This window comes from Ovis canadensis, chromosome 4 (genome assembly GCF_042477335.2).
Source record: "Ovis canadensis isolate MfBH-ARS-UI-01 breed Bighorn chromosome 4, ARS-UI_OviCan_v2, whole genome shotgun sequence".
Taxonomy (NCBI): domain Eukaryota; kingdom Metazoa; phylum Chordata; class Mammalia; order Artiodactyla; family Bovidae; genus Ovis; species Ovis canadensis.
Genome location: NC_091248.1, coordinates 45,497,461 through 45,518,235, shown reverse-complemented (window position 1 = coordinate 45,518,235; position 20,775 = coordinate 45,497,461). Strand labels below are relative to the sequence as shown.

The following is a 20,775-nucleotide window of genomic DNA, read 5'->3' as shown; positions in this document are numbered from 1 at the left end:
TATTTATGAGGAAGCTGTGGGAGACCAAGCTTAAAGGGAAGATGGGGCCAAACTGTAAAAGATATTGAATTTCAGGTCGAAGAGTTTGGACTGAATTGAAAGGCATGAGGATTCTTTATATACCTAAATCTTAGACTACTTTAATAATGAATGCTCCTTTTTTTTTTTTTTTAATTCAGTCAGTACATTTTCTATAATACCTATGAACTTCCTAAAGATGAGGCTTTTTGTGGTCCAGAACATTCTTATAAAAGCCAACTACTTGGTGAAATGGGACACTAATATCCCAAGGAGTAAAATGACACCACATAGCTTAGTTCCCAGTGTAAGATCATAGCTGTCCTCAGGGAAATGAAGTATGTATATTCACATCTTCTCCATATGGCCCCGTGCTCTTGAATTATTTGCTGTGCTGGCCTCTATTCCTGGCCCATAGAACAGAATTCCAACAGAAACATAAAGTTAAATTCTTCATAATCACACTGGTACAGATAGCCCAGGGAAAACAGTTAATTTCCATGATCATGCAGTGTCTTCCCCGCCTAAGGCATCCTATTTGCATATTCATGTTTCCTTCCTTCTTGCCAATCCCATCCCCCACCTCTGTGGATTGAGTGGATTTTATTTCTTCAGACAAAGGAGTGTTTGCTAAACTGAAATGTTTCAGTGTCAGTCTGTTCTTACCTTGCAATGAATGAACCTTGGCTAAAGAGGACTCCAGATGTGACTGGCGACCCATATTTGTGCTGTATCAATTTGTCTTATAGAGAAGTAAGTCATCCCTATATTCATTTTTTTTTCTTTTTACATTCAGATATTTATTGTTTGTGGATTTTTAAAATTTTAAGTATGATTGAAAAATCTGAACCAGGAAAATTGTTTATGGGGAGATAAAAGATAAAAAGATGAGAATTACATCTACAGATTTTTTTGTAGCTAGATGATTTTTGAATATAAAAGCAGATAGTATACTGTTTATAGTGAATAATAATAAAATGATTTGCCCCCAGGGTCTTCTTTTCAACTCCAACAAATGCTGTCTGAAAGTTTTGCTGTATACTGTGCATTTGAGGGTTGGACAGAGTATAAAAATGTCTAGTTGGAAATGACAGAGCCAGTGGGGCTCCCGTCATGCACTACGGTGGGAGGAGGGGGAGAGAGGGAGAGCATCCAGTTGAGATGCTTCTGGCACAGGGATGGGGCTGTTCTCACCACAGGGCCCTCAGCAGAGGCGCCCAGCATCCTCACATGAAGAGATGGAGCTGACTCGAGTCTGCCCTGGCTGGCATGAACTTGCCAGGGTGAGATGAGACAGGAGGGGTGAAATGAGGGAAGAAAGGGCAGAAGAAAAGCAGAGTTGCAGTATTGATACCTTTAGGCTCCTTTTTCTCTTAGAAACAGGTGGACTTTTAAACCATAGGCCAGGAAAGTGTCCTGTTTGTTTATTCATGGATAATACCAAGCAGGCTCCACCTGGGAGAACGCTGGCAGAAACCAGGTGAAGGGCCAGTTAGACTGAATATCAGGTCCTCGTGCCTACCAGGAAACTATAGGCAGAGTCCAAAGTTGGACAGAAAGACTATGAAAGGGACAGACCGTGCCCACTGCAGACCCAGCAGCGAGGGGCTTGCAGTGCTGTGTTCATCCAGTTACTTTGGACAGTAGGTGTACAGGCAGTGGTGCCTTCCCAGCTTCCCCTATCAAGGAGGCTGAAATTTCCGAAATGCTCCTAGTAGTTGACCCCCATTGCCTTGCTGCCCAGGCGCAGCTCTCCTGGGCGCAGCATAGAACTGGCTCCAGGAGCAGACAGGTTTTGGCGGGACCAGTCAGGGCATAGCCAGCTATGTATGTTACCACTTCAGAGCCCAAAATCGTTTCCTGGTCCTGAACTCCAGAACCCTGCTCCCGTACACACACCTGTGCAACTGGAAATCAGTATAGTTTTGGGAAACAGAAGTTATTAATATGTTCAAGAATCTTAAAGTCATGATTGCTTTGATCAATCATGTAATGACTTGAAGTATAAAAAAATCTGCAAAAGATATTTATTGTAGTGTTCTGTATTGAATTGTGTTGAATTGAAAATAATTTAAATATCAACAATAAGGGAATAAGTTTAAAATTTTATTTAAATATGTTTTTGATGAAGTGTTCTATAGCCGTTAATGATAACGGTCAAGAACCCATAATGTATAACAGTGTATACCTGAAAAAGCAGGATACAGAGTTGTATATACACTGTTGCCAAATTCCATCTGAGCCATTGGTGGAGATGTCATGGAAGAAATGACATCTGAGGACAGCTTAGTCAATACACATTCAGTTCAGTTCAGTTCAGTCGCTCAGTCATGTCCGACTCTTTGCGACCCCATGAATAGCAGCACACCAGGCCTCCCTGTCCATTACCATCTCCCGGAGTTCACTCAGACTCACGTCCATCGAGTCAGTGATGCCATCAAGCCATCTCATCCTCTGTCGTCCCCTTCTTCTCCTGCCCTCAATCCCTCCCAGCATCAAAGTCTTTTCCAATGAGTCAACTCTTCGCATGAGGTGGCCAAAGTACTGGAGCTTCAGCTTTAGCATCATTCCTTCCAGAGAAATCCCAGGGCTGATGTCCTTCAGAATGGACTGGTTGGATCTCCCTGCAGTCCAAGGGACTCTCAAGAGTCTTCTCCAACACCACAGTGCAAACGCATCAATTCTTCAGCGCTCAGCCTTCTTCACAGTCCAACTCTCACATCCATACATGACCAATGGAAAAACCATAGCCTTGACTAGACAGACCTTAGTCGGCAAAGTAATGTCTCTGCTTTTGAATATGCTATCTAGGTTGGTCATAACTTTTCTTCCAAGGAGCAAGCGTCTTTTAATTTCTTAGCTACTTTTTATTGCTGCTAAGCACTTTCATATTTCTTTCATATTTAATTAGGATAATTTTTTAATTTTAAAAACTTGCCTCAGAGAAGTTGTTTTCTAATTCATTCCAGACTAAGGAGTGTTTGGGATGGCTGACCTGGAAGCCCATCCTCCCTCTGCTGGATCAAACCCCCTCAGCTGGCTTTGAAAATTAGTGGAGTTTTGACCAACTAAGTTGAAGGGCAAGATTGACATTCTACAGAGCAGATAACTTTCCAGAGTGATTGGAGCTTGACATGGTCTTGTTTTGCATCATATTCCTTTTTTCCTCAAATTAGAAATATGGGACAGTGTCCACATAATATATGCCATACTTTAAATATATAAGTATATGCATAACATACTAGCTATTTTGTTGAGAGAAAAGAAAATAATGTCTAAATGTAATAGGAGGGGAGCTTAAACGTATGAGATAAGAGGGACTTGTCAAAAAAAGAACGGCAACATACAGATTAAAGAGACCCCAGGAGCTGTTATAATGAGAGTCTGGGATCTATAAAGAAACAAGAACGTTAGAGCTTTCAGTTGAAATTGTAAATGCATCCAAAACAGATTTTTTAAAAGAAGGAATCTTGAAGTGTTCAGAGGGTGTCAAGAGCACACATCTTTGGAGAAATGTCTCTTTAGGTCTTATGTCCACTTTTGATTGTGTTGTTTGGTTTTCTGGTATTGAGCTGCTTGTATATTTTGGAAATTAATTCCTTTTCAGTTGCCTTGTTTGCTGTTATTTTGTCCCATTCTGAAGGTTGTCTTTTCACCTTGCAGTTTTCTTCATTGTACTAAAGCTTTGAAGTTTAATTAGGGCCCATTTGTTTATTTTTGTATTCATTTCCATTTCTTTAGGAGGTGAGTCATAGAGGATCTTGCTATGATTTATGTCAGAGAGTGTTTCACCTATGTTTTCCTCTAGGAGTTTTATAGTTTCTGCTCTGGTGTTTTAAGTCTTTAATCCACTTTCAGTTTATTTTTGCATATGGCATTAGGAAGTGTTCTAATTTCATTCTTTTACACATAGTTGACCAATTTTCCCAGCACCACTTGTTGAAGACACTGTCTTTTCTCCATTATATATATCTTGCCCCCTTTGTCAAAGATAAAGTCCCCATAGGTGTGTGGATTTATCTCTGGGCTTTACATCTTATTCCATTGGTCTAGATTTGGTTTTGTGCCAGTACCATACTTCTTGATGACTGTAGCTGTATAGTATAGTCTGAAGTCAGGAAGGTTGATTTCTCCAGTTCTATTCTTCTTTCTCAAGATCGCTTTGGCTAACCCTCTTACACTGTTGGTGGGAATGCAAACTGATACAACCACTATGGATAACAGTATAGAAATTCCGTAAAAAAACAAGAATAAAACTACCATCCATGCTTAGTCACTCGGTCCTGTCCAACTCTTGCCACCCCATAAACTGTAGCCCACCAGGCTCCACTGTCCATGGGATTCTCCAGGCAAGAATACTGGAATGGGTTGTCATTTCCTTCTCCAGGGGATCTTCCCAACCCAGGAATGAAACCCACATGTCTGGCACTGCAGGCAGACTCTTCACCAGCTGAGCTGTGAGGGAAGCCCTAAATGATCCCACAACCCCACTGCTGGACATGTACCCTGAGGAAACCAGAATTGAAACAGATACCTGTACCCTGGTGTTTATTGCAGCACTAGTTACAATATCTAGGACATGGAAGCAACCTAGGTGTTGCTTATCAGCAGATGAATGGATAAGGAAGTTGTGGTGTATATATATACTGTGGAGTATTATGCAGCTATACAAAGGACCACATTTGAGTCAGTTCTGATGAGATGGATGAGCCTGGAGCCTATTATGCAGAGTGAAGTAAGTCAGAAAGAGAAGGACATATTGTGTATTAATGCATATATATGAAATCTAGAAAGAGAGTACCGATGCTGCTACGTGCAGGGCTTCAAAGGAGACACAGACATAAAGGACAGACTTTTGGACACAGTGGAAGAAGGAGAGGGTGAGACGATTTGAGAGAATAGCACTTAAGCATAGACTTGACCGTATAGAATAGAAGGCCAGTAGGAGTTTGGTGTGTGATACAGGGCACCCAAAGCCAATGCTCTGCGACAGCCTTGAGGGATGGGGTGAGGAGGCACGTGGGAGGGGGATTCAGGAGGGAGGGGACCCACGTGTGCCTAAGGCCCTTTCATGTTGATGTATGGCCGAGGCCATTGCAATGTTGTAATTGCCCTCCAAATAAATTAATTAATTTTTTTAAACAGCACAGATCTTTTCCTAGAGGCAATGATGAGCGGAAGTATTTGAATGTGTTTTTGTTCAGCAGATACCATTCCTGTCTGAGGGGCACATGGGTCAAGGAGCAGAGTTCAGCCCCACCCTAGAGGTTGAACCCTGTGGCCTAGGAGAGTCCTGGCAGCTTTATCTTTTGTGCTCATCTGGCAAAAGGATGTTGTGTAACAATGCCTTCTGCTTTCTTTAATCCATAGCTGTAAAGCCCAGAGAAACCTGAACTCCTTCTTTGCTATCGTGATGGGTCTCAACACTGCTTCTGTGAGCCGGCTGTCTCAGACCTGGGAGGTGAGCCTTTGGGGTCCACAGGAGGGATGGAGTGCAGGGGAGAGGACAAATAACACTGAATGGGAAATGTTCCACCGAAAAGTCCTTATTTAAAGTAAATTTATTTAAATGGTTTAAATGAGAGAAGTACCACTAGAAACAAATGTTATAAATTAGTGTCTCAAGTCCTTAGGAACTGTTTTTTCTTTTAAATTTTTTATATTATATTGGGGTACAGCTGATTAACAAACAATGCTGTGATAGTTTCAGGTGAGCAGTAAAGGGACTCAGTTATACATATCCATGTATCCATTCTCCCCCAAACTCCCCTCCCATCCAGGCTGCCGCAGTTGAGCAGAGTTCTATTTGCTATACATTATTGGTTATCACTTTTAGCTTATGGTTGGTTGCGGGGGTGTGGAGCAGGGGCATAGTTTGGGAGTTTGAGATAGGCATGTACACACTGCTATATTTAAAAGGTATTAGGAACTATCAAGTGGTCTTCAAAATGGTTCTATAATATATATGAAAGAAACAAAAATTGAAAAATGCTTCCTAACTTGAATTAGTTTTCTGTTTTTCTCCCGTGATGGCATGGTTACAGTTCCATGTTGGTCCTTTCAAAAGCTCCATTTGTCCAGAGGCAGATTTGCTGAGATGCTTATGAATTTAAGCTACCAGGCCTCTCATTTGCAGTACTCCTGGTAGTATGTTCACGTGGATGGCAGATATCTTTGAAAAATTTACAAAAGTAGTTTTATATTCTTCTTTTTTTCCTGAAAAAGAGGGCCCACAAAATGTTATATGTTCCAGGTCTCCCAGATCCTGGTTCTGCCTGTTACTGTTGTATGATCAAGGCCATTGGGTTCTCGGAGGGAGAAGCCCACTTGAGCTGATGATGTCAGCGTTTCCAGGCCTGGAAAATGGTCACACTGGCCTAAGTAGGCAATAGAGGGAAAGAAGTTGGTTTGAGGAACTAGAAGAGAGGTCAGCAATCATTTTGGGTAGAGGGCCAGATAGTGAATATTTTTTTTAGCATGTGGTTTCCATTGGCATGACTCAAGTCTCCTATTGAAGTGCAAGCCCTGGTTAGTTTGTAAATGATGAGCACGCCCATGCTGCAATAAAACTTTATTTACAAAAGCACAGAGTCAGATTTGGCCCATGGCTGGCCCCTTGAGTAGATCAGTTTGGCCCTAGATGCGTTGAATTTGACGTGCAACTGAGACATTTTTGTGGAATATCCAAAAGACTAAGGTATGCAGCTCAGAAGAATAGTTGCAGGTGTCTGCATTTTATCTTTTCGCATTTATCATCCATTTCTTAATACATATGTGTTGGTGTGTGTAACAGTAGTTTCCAAACAGGTTGAATAACCTGTGTTGTTGAGTCCATATTCAGAATTATCAAATTGATATTTAAAAGTGTAGTTATTGTAGGGGTTTACCTCATTGTTTTGATTTGTTTTGCAAACAGAAAATCCCACACACTTTCTAGAACACTTGTAAGTGTTGCTTGCTGGAATTTGCCGAGCACCAACTGTGGACTGTACATTACCTATGAGTAGTCTCCATTTCAATCAGAGAACGTGGAGACGCTGCAGTCACACAGCTAGAAAGAGGGCAGAGTCAGAATTCAAACTCTGACTGACTACCGAGACACCTGGCTTTCCCACTTCACCGTAGTAAGGACAGGCTGGCAGATCCCAGGCCCTTCTTCCTTAGGCCCAAATTCTTACTTGGGAGGACGGTGTATGTTTCCATCCCCTGTCAGTCTTCATGCCACTGTTCGCATGGGTGATCTTTCCAGTTTGGTGATTCTACCCACTAAAGTACAGGCTTCATCACTGAGAGTTTCCATGGCCTTTCGCTATTTAAACCTCTGCTGTGAAACATAATTATATCATTTATACAAAAAATATCAGTCAACATTATTACTTCCTACTCAACAAGACCGTTTAAGAAGGTGAGAGCGTTTGTCAAGGGTAGGATACGGAACTGAAATCCAAGCTTTCATTAAAAGATCACCAGTGTGTAGAATGTCTTAAGTTGGATTCCTGAATCCTGTGGCTGCTATTCATTTTAAACTGTCTTAGCAACGTTCCCAAGGAACGTCATGTTAAGGAATGATGAAAATTGCGTAGAGAAGAAATCAGGGTAGAACCAGTTGATAGAGGGATTTATGTTTGGAAATGTGGAGTATATAGTGCAACTTAATGAACCTTCCTCTCAAAATAACTGACATCTTTTGACCTTTTCTTTTTCTGTGTATTTTCTTTTAGAAAATCCCTGGGAAGTTTAAGAAACTTTTCTCTGAACTTGAAAGTTTAACAGTAAGTAGTTGAGCATAGTGGACTTACTCTTCAAACTGATGGTTAGCCTCAGATTTCTTCCTAGATTTCAGTGGTCAATATCTCCACTCTGCCATGTCAGGCAGCTTAGACTAGTGCGCCTGTATATGAACAGGTAGCTTTGCTTCTTAATGGAGTGAAGGAGGGTAACGGTTACTGCTTCTTCCTCTCCATGGGAAAAGGTAGCGAGAATGGTCCTTTTGGTATGATATTCAGAAGGCATATTTTCCAGTACAGTCCATTTCAAAGCCTATGAAATTAGCTAGTTTAAATTTGCCGTGCAATTCTTATACATTATTCTTTTTTTCTTTTTACTGTTTCTCCTTTTTATCATTCCTTACATCTTTGAGATAACAAAGTGTGCAGTTTCTTTTCAGAACACAATAAAAATGTTCTTTTGTTTTCTCTGCATTATCTGTGCATTATGAGGGCAGTTTTTCTTTGCCGTGTGCCTAACAAAGGACTTTGGGGTTACCTCATGATAGAAATTATGGAGAGGAAACTGTACTTAAGGAACCTATTGGAGGGAAAATAATAGGGCAATCAAAAGGTGTCTCTCTTCTGCAGTCATTTCCCATTATTGTCAACCAGTAACTTGACTTTCATTCATTGCCTAGATTTCCTGCCCTAATTTAGTGAGTTTATTCTCCTAGGAAACCTTTATCTACTTTGTTCTTAGGAAGAACCGCTCTATATCTAAAGCATGTTCGAATTGTAACAGCGAAAGTAGATGTAGAATTGTTTCTATAGCACATTGATTTTTCTCTCTCTTTGTAATCTGCTTGGTTCGGCAGGATCCTTCCCTGAATCACAAAGCCTACCGAGACGCATTCAAGAAAATGAAGCCACCCAAAATCCCCTTCATGCCGCTATTGCTTAAAGGTAACAATTAGCTGTCTTTTATGCTGCGTAATTCCATCTTCCAGAAATTTATCACCCTGACTACGGAGGGCAAGGAAAGGAATCTCAGTTTACTTCTGTAAAGTATTTTTGTCATTCCAACCTAACTGTTGGCTTGTGACTGGTTTTCACACGTTTGCTTCTTTCTGAGACACCTGAAATGCTTAATTGTTCTTAAGCAGACATCAAAGTATTTTCACTTGACTCACAAAACTTGGCACTGGAACTGTTTATGTTTTTGCTTTATTCTGCTGCTAAGCCGTGTCTTATTTGAGTCTACAGTCCACTTAACTCAACCAAGAATAAGGCTGGCATGAAGAATCCAAGTGGTGATCAGTTATGTTCTTTGTTTGCAACCTAAATTTCAGAGATTCCACCCATGGCCTGCTGCTGTGTGAGAAAAACCTTTGGTCAACACAAACAGTGTCATGTGTAAAAAGTTTTGGTAGAGAATGTACTTTCTTTCCAGAAGTGAATCCAGTTGGGATAGTATGTGATAGCTGTGAGTTAGTCGACTAACTTCTCTTCTGTAGAGCAGCAGATCAGTCATCATGAAACATGTTAGTTAAACTTATTAATGAGATCTTGATGGTTTCTTTCAAACTAAGGGGATTAGTGAAAGGGAAGTTTGTTTTCATCTGGCCCATGCTTCTGACATTTAGTATACATCCCACCTGTCTGCCTTCCAGGACAAGGGATTTGGTCATTTCTCTTGGTCTTATTTTGATTCTTTTCAAGGGATTTTTCATAGGAGTACTCTTTTATATTGCTTACACCCTTCAGAGGCTTATACCTTCTGCTGGGTCAGGCCCTAGCACCTACACTCATAGGTGTGGTGGAATTGCCTGGAAAATGAAGTACCTGGGAACTGGCTGGCCGGGCCGTGTCCTCATCGCCCGTCCCACTGGCAATAAAGCTGAAAATACACCTTTTCAGCTTCTCCTGAGAACAGCCAGCGCTTGGAGAGCTTTTGAGTTGCTGTGCATTCTTGCAGCTGTTTATCTAGCCTTCCTCTGGTATAAAGCAAGAATTGCTGTGAAGCATTAGTATATTAGGACATTCAGGACGGTGACACACAGGGACTGCTTCACTCGAGCTCAGAGCATTCTGAGAACTGTAAATGGGTGAAACAGGGAAAGAGTGTAAAGCCAGAACAACAACTTTAAAAAGTTCGTTTGATTCTTCATTTTTATTTCTAAGATAAGTTTGTTCAGGCTTGTGATTTTTATTTAAAATAAAATACCAGCTGGAGAGTGGGAGTGGTGGCATGTGGGAAGTAAAACTTAGAATCATGTAGACACAAATAGGAAAAATAGGAAAGGAAGACAGATCTGGGAAAGGAGCTGATTTTAGAAAGACAGAATTTTGAAACAATAGATGTTTTTAAGGTGATGAAAAAATAGTCAACATTGTCCCTTTAATTTAGATGTGAGCTGAGCCTTCTGCTATATAGTAGTGGGTTTTCCCCCAAAATATTTAATGCAGTCAGGTGCCTCACACTTATGTCTTAGCTTGGATGCAATTTTCTGCTCTGCTGAGTTTATCTAAACCTCTTAGTTGGCAGCAAAACAAATTTCTCTTTTTTCTACTGAAAATACATTGTCTCATTCGTTCTAGCAAATTAAACTTTTACCCCCCCCCTTTTTTTTTCCACTGAAAGCTCTTGAGTTTTAAAAACAAGCTCACTTGTTTTTCCTTTATCTTTATTTTTGTCATTATAAAAATAAATAATATTGGCGCTCTGTTGCATTTAAAGTTACTATTTTTGTCTGAAATAATTTCAAAAGGAAAAATAGGATGACACTTTTAAATATGTATGTATCACATCTGTGGTAAGACATTTTGGAAAATATTTGCAACATTAATTCTTAGCTTTAGTAACTGCAAAATTAAAAATTAAAAATTTGCAGTAAACTACTTTAGAACAAGCAACTTTTTCATGAAAATTTCCCAGCCCTCTTCTCTTGTGCCTCTTGCTTTGGATTGCTTTTGTTTAGAGAAAGAGACCAGATTAAACTCCTTGAGTATTAGGAAGGATTTGGGCTCCCATATTTCATTTTTTGAGATAGTCAGTTCCCAATAACATGCAGGTTATCAAAGTAAGCACATAACCTAAAAATGCTTCCAGCTATCAGCTTTCTATTTGCCTGTGAATTTCTCACTTCTGATTTACTTTCCCCCTACTGTAGAGTCCAGCTCAGAAAGTAGTGAACAGGAAACCCTGAGTAAGTGTTGAAGAGAAAGGTTCCAGCTGAGCTAAAGGTCAAAAGCAGTTGAGTAATCTGTGTCATGGTGTTTGGGGAGATGGTAATCCTTCCAGTAGAGTGAATAGTCAACCAGTGTCTGAAGTTAAACTGAGGTTGCATCTGTATCTTCGAGGGCAGATTGTTACTGCAGATTTGTGTAAATAAAAGGAAGACTGAGGTGCTTCCATGTTTATTCCTTCTTTTTCACCTGCCGTCTCTTCAAATGGAGCTATTTCATCCGCAGTCCTGTTCTCTAAAATGTTAGGAACGTGTCTGGGTGTTTCCAAGAAAGAGGTCTGGCAGGTACTCATTTCTGGCACTGCACTTGGTGGGTACCCTCAGCTGCTTCACAGCCCACCCATGACTTAGGTTGTGAGACTCCAGTTTTTGAGTTCAGCCGCCTTTTGGTTTCTCTCTCTCACACCTTCCTAATCACACACTTGTCAGTCACCTGGATCAAAACCTGCAGCCATTTTGACCCCCTTTCTCCTGGGCAGCAGCCCCTCTTTTCTCCCTGCCTGGCCAGGCATGCCTTCCCTGCCTCACCCTCCTGCCAGCATCAGCCTGCCAGCCCCCACCCTCAGGAGAGCCTACTTCCTCGTGTGCTGACCTCGACAAGTCCTTGAGAGCTTGGGATAAGCAAGGCATAGGAGCCCAGGCAGAGGAGAGGGAAGAGACAGAATGCGCGACAAAGAAACAGTGAAATTTGCAGAGGCCCCCACATCCAGTGAATTCAGCAAATTGACTGGAGTAGATGATAAGAAATGTCTAACTCCTTCCGAGTACCGGAGAGGCACCGTGGTGAGAGGAAGCGGGCCACCCAGGCTCGCGTCCTGGCCCCGAGACGCAGAGCTGTGGTCGTGAGCCAGCTGTGCTCCATCCGCCTTTGGACTGTTGTTTCTTCACCTTCTTTCCTGCTTAACTTTACCTTATACTCTTTTGTGAGTATTAAATGAGTTAGTGCTATGTCTGACCCTGATGATAAATATAAGCTGTATTATGATCCTCATCTTTGGGAACATAGGGTGGGGATGACAAGCCTTGGAACACCGGGGAAGTGGTCCAAGAACTCGGACAGGGCATTTGTAACCTGAATCCTCTGGGAGTGAGGCGATACCAGGCTCCTAGGTGGTATTTAAGGTAAACAGTGTGCACACAGTGCTTTGCTTGCTATACAGAAAGAACACAAGTTAGCTGTGTTGGCTGCTCTTTCTCTAAATATTGTGTCAGAGATAAAAAGCTTGCAATTCTATTCTGAAAGCAAAACAGTGAAAGATAATAAAATAACCAGAGAGCTCGTCAGATGACTGTGTAATGGTGAATTCTTTTCTTGCTCAGACATCAGTTTAAAAAAAGAAAGAAAAAAGCTTAGGAAAACCTTGCAGTCCGGTGGGGTGGAAGCTGTGTATAAAGGATGCCTTGAGAAAAGGGTTGTATCAGTGTATTGTGTGATTGGTGTCGCCCTCTGGTGGCCAGTTAAAGCTCAGCAGCTAAGTGTGTTGCAGGTCAATTTCCCAAGCAGCTGCCTCGTAATTACCTCATAGTGAAGTGAAGTTGCTCAGTCATATCCGACTCTTTGCCATCCCATGGACTGTAGTCTACCATGCTTCTCTGTCCATGGGATTTTCCAGGCAAGAGTACTGGAGTGGGTTGCCATTTCCTTCTCCAGGGGATCTTCCTGACCCAGGGATCGAACCCAGGTCTCCTGCATTGCAGGCAGACGCTTTACCCTCTGAGCCCCCAGGGAAGCCCTCCACAGGGACCAGCAGAATCCAAGTCTTGACTAAATGCAAATACTTTCCCTTTCTTTTTAGAGGAATTTAATCTGTTCACTTCTCTCTTTTATATCATGTTATTTTAAGAAGATTTTTGAAAATGGTTTTCATTTGGTTTGCCCTCCATGTCTGTGATATAACAGGACTATTTGCACATTCTTTAAATTGTAGTATATTTCTTACTTTGATTCTTGTCTGTGAGGATTCCCTAAAGTTCAGTCACTCACCCTATGGTTTGGGTTTTTATAAGTCATCCCCCTTTTGGAGCTTTAGCTGCTGTCATTGTTGCTAGTCTCCATCTTTTGAAGAAGCATTCCTGTAATTTTTGCAACCAAAGGGAGATTTTTATTCAGATGTCTCCTGTCACTTCAAATGCAGCGAGGCGCAAATCGAATGTCACGCTCCCTCCCTCCGACGAGGCACCTTCACCCTACCTTCCTTACGTTGTTTTCCTCAGTGACACTGGCTTTCCTGTGGTTGAATAGACCCAGAAACCTCGCCATTTCTAACCTGTCCCTTTCCTCACTCACTTTGGATAACCACGCCAGCCCTGGTTTTTAGAACCAGAAATCTAAGTTTGAACATCCACATCTAAACCTTGACGTTTTAAGTAACACAGACCTCATTCACTTTACCAGGGATTGTTAAAAAGCAAACACATAAATATAAAAATAATTTTTGTTGCTGGGTATTCAGTTCTTTTCTGTTCACTGTTCTGGCCTAAAAACAGAATGGGCCAGTTAAGGTGTAGAGGAGTGTTAGCTCATGTTAAGGGGGTTGAAGTCAAAGCCTGCAGTGTAAGAGCAAGACACACACTTGCACGAATGCTAGAATGTTCCCTCCCCACACACATAAGCTATGCCCTCTCACATTGCATCCTGTACAGATCCAGCTCCAAGTTGCCTGGTCTAGTGTGTGAAATAATCCGTAATGTTTAAGAAAAATTAATAAGCTGCACTGCATCTGCATGTCTCCAGTCCTGACTCATGACCTGTTCCTAATGGTACTTGCATCTTCTTGTTTTTAATTTTCAGATGTAACATTTATTCATGAGGGAAATAAAACATTTCTGGATAATCTTGTCAACTTTGAAAAACTGGTATGTAAAATTTCACTGTTTCTCTTCTTACCCGCTGTAAGGGAAATGCGCACTTTCCTTGCTCTGGGAGACGACACTCTGCTGAACTGGTGGTTATTGATTTGCTGCATGTTATGCACTGTCGATAGAATGCATCCCAATTAAAAAGAAGTGAAGCGTGCTGCCAAGGTTCTGAGAGCCAAGTATGGACATCTGCTTTTTATTTTTGAAAATGGAACTTCATTAGATTAACATCAGTGGTAGAGTGTATGTATCTGAACTAGAACCCAAGTGGTAAGGCTCCTGTCGGAAGGGATTCACACTCGTGCGGTTGAGCCCTGTGGCTTTAAAGGCGTCTCCCGGTGTCTTGGCAAGCACTGCCCCTCCCCCTGGGGAGGTGTGTCCTTCGTGGGTCTGAAGGTGGAAGATCTGAAGGTGGAATTGGTCGGGTCTGCCTGGGAGAGGAAGGACCACCCACTTATCAGCCTGTGGGCAGGTGCTGCCACTATGTGAGACCACCTCATGCGAAGTGAGAAGGTGAGCTGTGAGAAGGGGCCCCCAGCCTGCCCCTTCTTACACACTCCTGAAGCGCCGCTTCCCGGACATTCCTGGGCGCTCTGTCTCGCACTAGTCTCCTCCTAGCCTTTCGGCTGAGGCCAGAGGTGGCGTTGCCTGTACGGGCTGAGCGACTGTGAAATAGGACTACTCCAAGGAGACCCTGTTGACTACAAGAATGGATTTGTTTGACAGATGAACTTTCGTGTCAGAGATGAGCCTGCCATGCATGATTAAAGATGATATCAGTGATCCCTGTCCATAGACCCCGACCTTTGAGTGACCTTTTTAGTAATGGTAATGGATTCGTGTGAACTCTTTCAGGAACGGGCCCCTGGTTCCCTGTGAGAGCAGGTCAGGCATTTGAGAGAAGGTTGAGTGAGTTGGGAGGCCATAGACCATAACCAAAGACCAGTACCAACTGATGAGTCCCAACAAGGTTTAGCCTCTGACCTTTGCCCCCAGGTGCCCCGCTCTAACTGGGAGGCTAACTCACTCACACCGGAGGAGATGGCATGGTGTCAGTGCAAGCAGCTCCTGTACAACCTGAAAACCCAGGCAGCTGGGATCTGGAAGCCTGACATCTTAGGGTATCTTGCCACAGCTCTGTTTTAATAATTTGAGGATGATCGCTTTCTGGGTAGTTAGTTTTTAAGTGGACACGTCCATAACTTTTCAAGTCTCTCCTGGCACTATGTGCTTTGGAATTGAGCTCAGTTTTTTTAGATACTTCAGTCAAACCAACGCAGCCTGAAATAGATATTTAAAGTATTGAGTCTTCTTGTATTAAAAGTATTATTCTGTATTAAAAATATTACTTTTTAGAGATTTGTTCTGTGTCACCCAGTAATGTTCTGAAGATCCCAGGGCCTATCTGTGGCCTTAGACTGCAGGCAGCAACACGCTAGCCTGTTGGCAGGTTGTCTCCAGTGTTTGATATTAACGAAATGACCAGAGGAGTAGGAAGCCACTGGTCAATATTTATTTCAAATCTTGGCCAACGCCTCTGCTTAAGAACGCCAGATGAGCTTTGGTGAACGTGTGTGAAGAGGAGGGCCGGGGTGTGAAACACCAAGTGGAGTTTCCTCTGAGGGTCTGTGCCCTTCACCCTGAGTAACCCACAGGGAACGCGGGAGAGCAGGAGGCGCTTGGTGTACGCTGAGTGTCATCTGTTGTGAAAGGTAGACTGGTGGTTGACCTTCTTCCCAAAGGGAACCAGTGACTCAAGTTCATTGTGTCATTTCCTCTCAGATGGTGCTATCCAAGTGAGGGAGCAATTTGAAAAATGCACAGATTGGAAAGAGCAGTGGAAAGCTTCCTGCACCCTCTCTATTTCATTCTGCCCAGCGTCTCTGGTATTCCCCGGCTTTTTCCAGTAGAAGCCTTTTAATGCCAACCAACATAGGGCCTTGCTTTCACAGAGACAAGACTTCAGGCTGGCCGTAAGAACTGAAATGAAGTCTGACTAACAGGACTTCTCTTAGGGTCAGTAACTGTATGTACCCTTAATATTTTAATAAAGCTTAATGAAATAACAAGGTATAAACAGGTAATCTTTCGTTTTAAATTTTAAGTTCTTGAAGAGAACTCTTACTGAAAAGATGGCTAGAAGATAAGTGCAGTTATACATGTGTGTGGCAGGCCCTTGGCACACAGCACCACGTACACACCCATCACGTACTCGGCTAGCACGTCATTTCTAAAGGGAGCAGATTTTGTAGCGTCACTAAGTTCCTGGTCCTCAAAGCAGATGGCACTTAAGAAACAGCATGCCCCGTGCTGACTCCCTCCTTGCAGAGAATTCAGGGTGAAGTCAGAATTTTTTTCTGGAAGGACAAAGCTCTATTTTACATTGTTTAAAGCCCTATGTTATACTGGGATGCCAAGAGTGCAACTGAATTTCCTACTAGAGTCAGTAGTTCTAGCATGTTTCTTAGCAAAAGACAGGGTTTCACTTAAGCTAAAATAGCATCATCTTTCACAATAATGAACCAGTAGATCCTAACTGGATTAACTTGTGGGAAGCCAATTCCTCATGATGGATATTAGCCAGCGAGCAGATAATTCAGTGTATTATCTTTATCAGGCTGATCCCGGCCAACACATTAGGTCAGAGAACAGAGAAGTCTCAGAAGTGCTTCATTGGATGTCATAAGTTTTCTATTGCTCCCCTCGGTGCCTCAGCAGCTTCAAACGTATCAGCCTCAAACCATTAAATAATAAAAAAATGCATTTTTCTATATTTCTCTTTATCCCTCAATGTTAAGACATCATCCTTCATCGTAGCTCCTCCCTCCTACTTTGGAAAACCTGAAGATGAGATCTGGGCTCAGGTTGCAGTGCTGCCCTGAGTACCAGCCTTGCATCAGCTGTGCGCATGGCACGTGATAGAGATCGAGGTGACGCCATACCTTAAAACAGCGAAAGAGCAGTCCTGGGAGTAGTGGGAAAATTGGGGGAAGGAAATTTAACAATACATTCACAGACATGAGTCAGGTCTCGTTTCCTTTACAGTTACAACTCGGGCTGCGGCTGTAATCACTGTCCCATTTAATGTTTTCACTACTGAGTAGAAATACAATAGAATTGCAGCCCATGAGAACAATCCAATAAGTGGGTCATATTCAAATAATGTTTCTGGAGGTCTGCTGAATTTTAAGTAATTGTTTTGGTGTCGACATTATTATGTTAGCCATAATTTGTTGAGGGTTTGCTGCCTATAGATTACCCTGTGTTCAGTGTGTGTGGGCAGGACATGAAAAATGATGGCCCAAGGTCCCAACTGCTGTGTATAAAGTAAATACTATATACAGATGCATTGTACAACACAGATGAATATAGCTAATATTTTATAATAACTTTAGATGGAGTATAATCTATAAAAATTTTGAATCACTGTGTTGCATACCTGAAACTATTATACTACTGTAAATCACTATATTTCAATCAGTAAGAAAAAGATGATACCCATTTAGGAAGGTCTGGAGGATCAGATTAGGAATACTCTTGATTCTGAAATGATAGGGTGATGTTTGGATTTCGTATGAAACAGAGGCTGGGGTCACTGCAGACTTGCAGAGCGCTGGAACAGGATGACAGATGCTTGGAGGTTATTCTGCCGACTGCACAGGAGGAAGTGTAGCAGAGATTGGTCTTGAGCTAAATGCCATCTTCCCTTTGCCATGGAAAATTGACTATGGTAGAGGGAGCTGGAAGACAGTGCAGGCACACGAGTATGAGAGGAGGGGTCTTGTCAACAGGAAGGAGCTGTGTAAGAAACCGTTTCCTGCAGACGAAAAGAACTTTAGAGAACTTTAGAAATTAAAGCAGGAAAGGGAATGCAAATAATAAGCAGGGAACAGTCTCTGTAAAGACACTGATGTTTTAGAAGATGTTCGTCTTTCATAAACATCCCCTTTCCTATCACCATTTGAGTTTCTTGAGTCTTTGATTCCGCAAAATGCCTGCATCCATTCAGCAGGTGTGTGTGAGGCTACGTACGTGCTGTATGGTAGGTGCTGGGTCTGCAAGGCCCTCTTGTGGTAGCTGGTCTAGAGGAGGAGGAAAGTCCCACCCTGATCACACCGCCACAAGCCCAGTAAACACTGTACACAGACCACTGGGGAGGTTGAGAATGGAGCCTCCCGAGTCCAGAAGGGAGACCTCAGAAAGACCTCCTGGGGAGGAGGTGAAACTTCTGAAGTGAAGCATAAGCAAATGTGGACAGGTAGGTTGAGTTGGACATGCTGCATTTTTTTAAAATATATTATCTTTTAAATATTCATTTTTTTCTTTTATTTGAGGTATAGTTGGTATACAATAGTATTTAAGTCATAGGTGTACAACTTTGTGATTCGTAATTTTTAAAGGTTCTACCCCATTTATAGTTGTTATAAAATATTGGCCATGTTCTCTGTGTTGTAGTTCGTTTATGTTATGTGTAGGAGTTTGTACTCCTCAATCCCCTTCCCCCATCTTGCCTCTCCCTCCTTCCCCTCCCAACTGGTGACCAACCACTCTATTTCTGTGAATCTGTTCTACTTTGTTATACTCGCTAGTTTATTTTTCAGACTCCACGTATAAGTGATATCATACAGTGTTTGTCTTCCTCCCTCCAAGTCCATCCATACTGTTGCAGACGGCAAAATTGCATTCTTTTCACTGTCTGAGTTGTATTCCATTGTATGTATGTATATATGTCATGGCGTCTTTATCCGCCCACCAGCTGATGGACCCTTAGGTTGCTTCCTTATCTTGGCAACTGTGAATAATGCTGCTGTGAACAATGGGGTGCATATGTCTTTTGAATTAGTATTCATTTGCTTCAGATACAGACCCAGGAGTGAAACTGCTGGATATGATGGTTCTGTTTTGTTTTTTTGAGGAACCTCCATAATGCTTTCCATAGCGGCTGCCCCAGTTTACGTTCCCACCAGCAGTGTGCAAGGGCCCCCTTTTTACATGTCCTCAGCAACGTGTGTGGCCTTTATGTTGGCCATTCTGACAGGTGCGAGGCAGTATCTCCTTGCGGGTTTGATTTGCATTTCTTTGATGATTAACAGTGTTGGAACATCTTTTCGTATGCTGTCAGCCATCTGTATGTCATCCTTGGAAAACTGTCTGTTCAGGTCGTCTGCTCATTTTGTAATTGGATTGTCTGTTTTCTTGATGTTGAGTTATATGAGCTCTGTATATATTTGGCATATTAACTCCTTATCAGTCATAGTATTTACAGGTATTTTCTCGTGTTAAGTAGGTTGTTTTGTGCTGTGTTCTTTACAGTATGTTTTTACAAGTCTTGATTAGAATCTCTGCAACTGGGATTGAGAGCCACTATTTCTGCACGCAAGGTCTGGATATTCTTTTGTAATCCAAACTTAGTACACTCAATTAAAGCTAGGTCTAGCACCAAATACAGCTCTTCTGTTTACATCCAGTGGGATTAGACTATTCAGCCCTGCAGCACTGCTACTTCAGTGATACCTGAAATGACCCTTCCACTGATGTGTTTCCTCTCCTGCCTTTCAGCATATGATCGCCGACACTGTCCGAACCCTGAGACACTGCAGGACTAACCAGTTTGGTGAGTCATTGAAGCTGGTTACGGCATGTTCATTTAGTATACGTACAGACTATGGCCATTTCACAAGTATTTGGTGATAGAAAATTTAAACAGGTGGTAAAATATAATATTCACATCATATGCATGTATTGTATTTCTCCGTCTCATCACTGCATGTTTGGGATGGAGAGGAAGATAAGAAATGGCAGCTCTTCACCCTGCCCCAGCAGCGGGTTTTCACTGTACAGTGTGACTTACAACTCTCAGAAGCTCCCACTCCACCGCCCACCCCTGAAAGTCTCGTTTGCTTGTCCTCTGGCTCAGAATGGCCTGTGGGTTTATCAGGGGTGACCCTGTCCTTCACCTCCTTGCCTGGAGCCTTCCTGGAATAGGAATATAGTTTGTAAAAGTGCCCAAAGTAGTCTTCCAGAATCTTTTCTCCTCTCCAGTGAAAACTTCCTGTCTGGAGCTTCCTTTCACTGAAAAAGTGTTTTTCTGAGCACTTTTGTAGACTCCCCACTAAGACTAATGTATGTAAGAATATTTGTTTCTTTTTAAGTCTCAGGAATAATTTACATTATGTTTAAATGATGTTAAGACATTGCGGGGAGGAAGGAAATTGAAGTGTATTGAGTTCAGGGAGCTTTCACATGGGCAGTGGAATCCTGACCCCAGGGCTAGTGAATGGAGGTTATTGACTCTGTGGATGCAGAACAGAAGACCCCGGCTCTGAGAGGCTGACTCACTCGGCCGTTCTTCAGACCGCCTGGCTGGTACCCTTTTCTTCACCTTGCACAGACTTTAGAGATAAAAAGGCAGTTTTTTGTTTTTTTTTTTTAAAGACAGAGTTCATAATTATAAATCAATCAGAAGTGACCACTAAGTAAAACCTAACTTTAAGTAATACATACTCATTGTAAACCAATGTTTTTCAACAATACAGAACTATAAAGTAGAATGATCAAAGTCCTACTTCCTAAGGAAAATATTGCTAACACTTTGGTACATATTCCTTAAGAATTTTCTTTCCGTTACATACTCTTAAGAATTTTCTTTCCGTTTCCAGTCTTGAGTAGCTTTATTGTCCTCCAACAAAGCGGTTGGAGTGAACTTCTGAGTGAATTACGAAATTTCTACTTGAAAGAGAGAATTATAAATACAGGACCTAATCTTCTAAATGTTCACATCAGCAAATACTACTTGATACATGCTTTTATAATTCTCCATCAACTACTCAAGTATAATGCAGTTTTAATAGAAATAGTTAAGAACATTGTCATGGAGATTCATTCAAATGTATAAGCATAATATTGCTGATGAGTAAAGGATTTGTATTTCTTTCACCCTCCTT

At 41.9% G+C, this 20,775-nt stretch overlaps 1 protein-coding gene across 2 annotated transcripts in view; it reads left to right on the top strand.

The window, feature by feature from the left end:
- The window catches only part of RAPGEF5 (Rap guanine nucleotide exchange factor 5), a 233,557-nt gene that overhangs the window by 206,833 nt on the left and 5,949 nt on the right, over nucleotides 1–20,775 (top strand). For both annotated transcript variants that reach the window (XM_069587656.1, XM_069587657.1), the window contains 5 exons: nucleotides 5,389–5,479; nucleotides 7,740–7,790; nucleotides 8,603–8,690; nucleotides 13,764–13,828; nucleotides 19,391–19,445. In XM_069587656.1, the coding sequence (XP_069443757.1) occupies nucleotides 5,389–5,479; nucleotides 7,740–7,790; nucleotides 8,603–8,690; nucleotides 13,764–13,828; nucleotides 19,391–19,445 (350 nt within the window). The remainder of the gene's footprint in view (nucleotides 1–5,388; nucleotides 5,480–7,739; nucleotides 7,791–8,602; nucleotides 8,691–13,763; nucleotides 13,829–19,390; nucleotides 19,446–20,775) is intronic.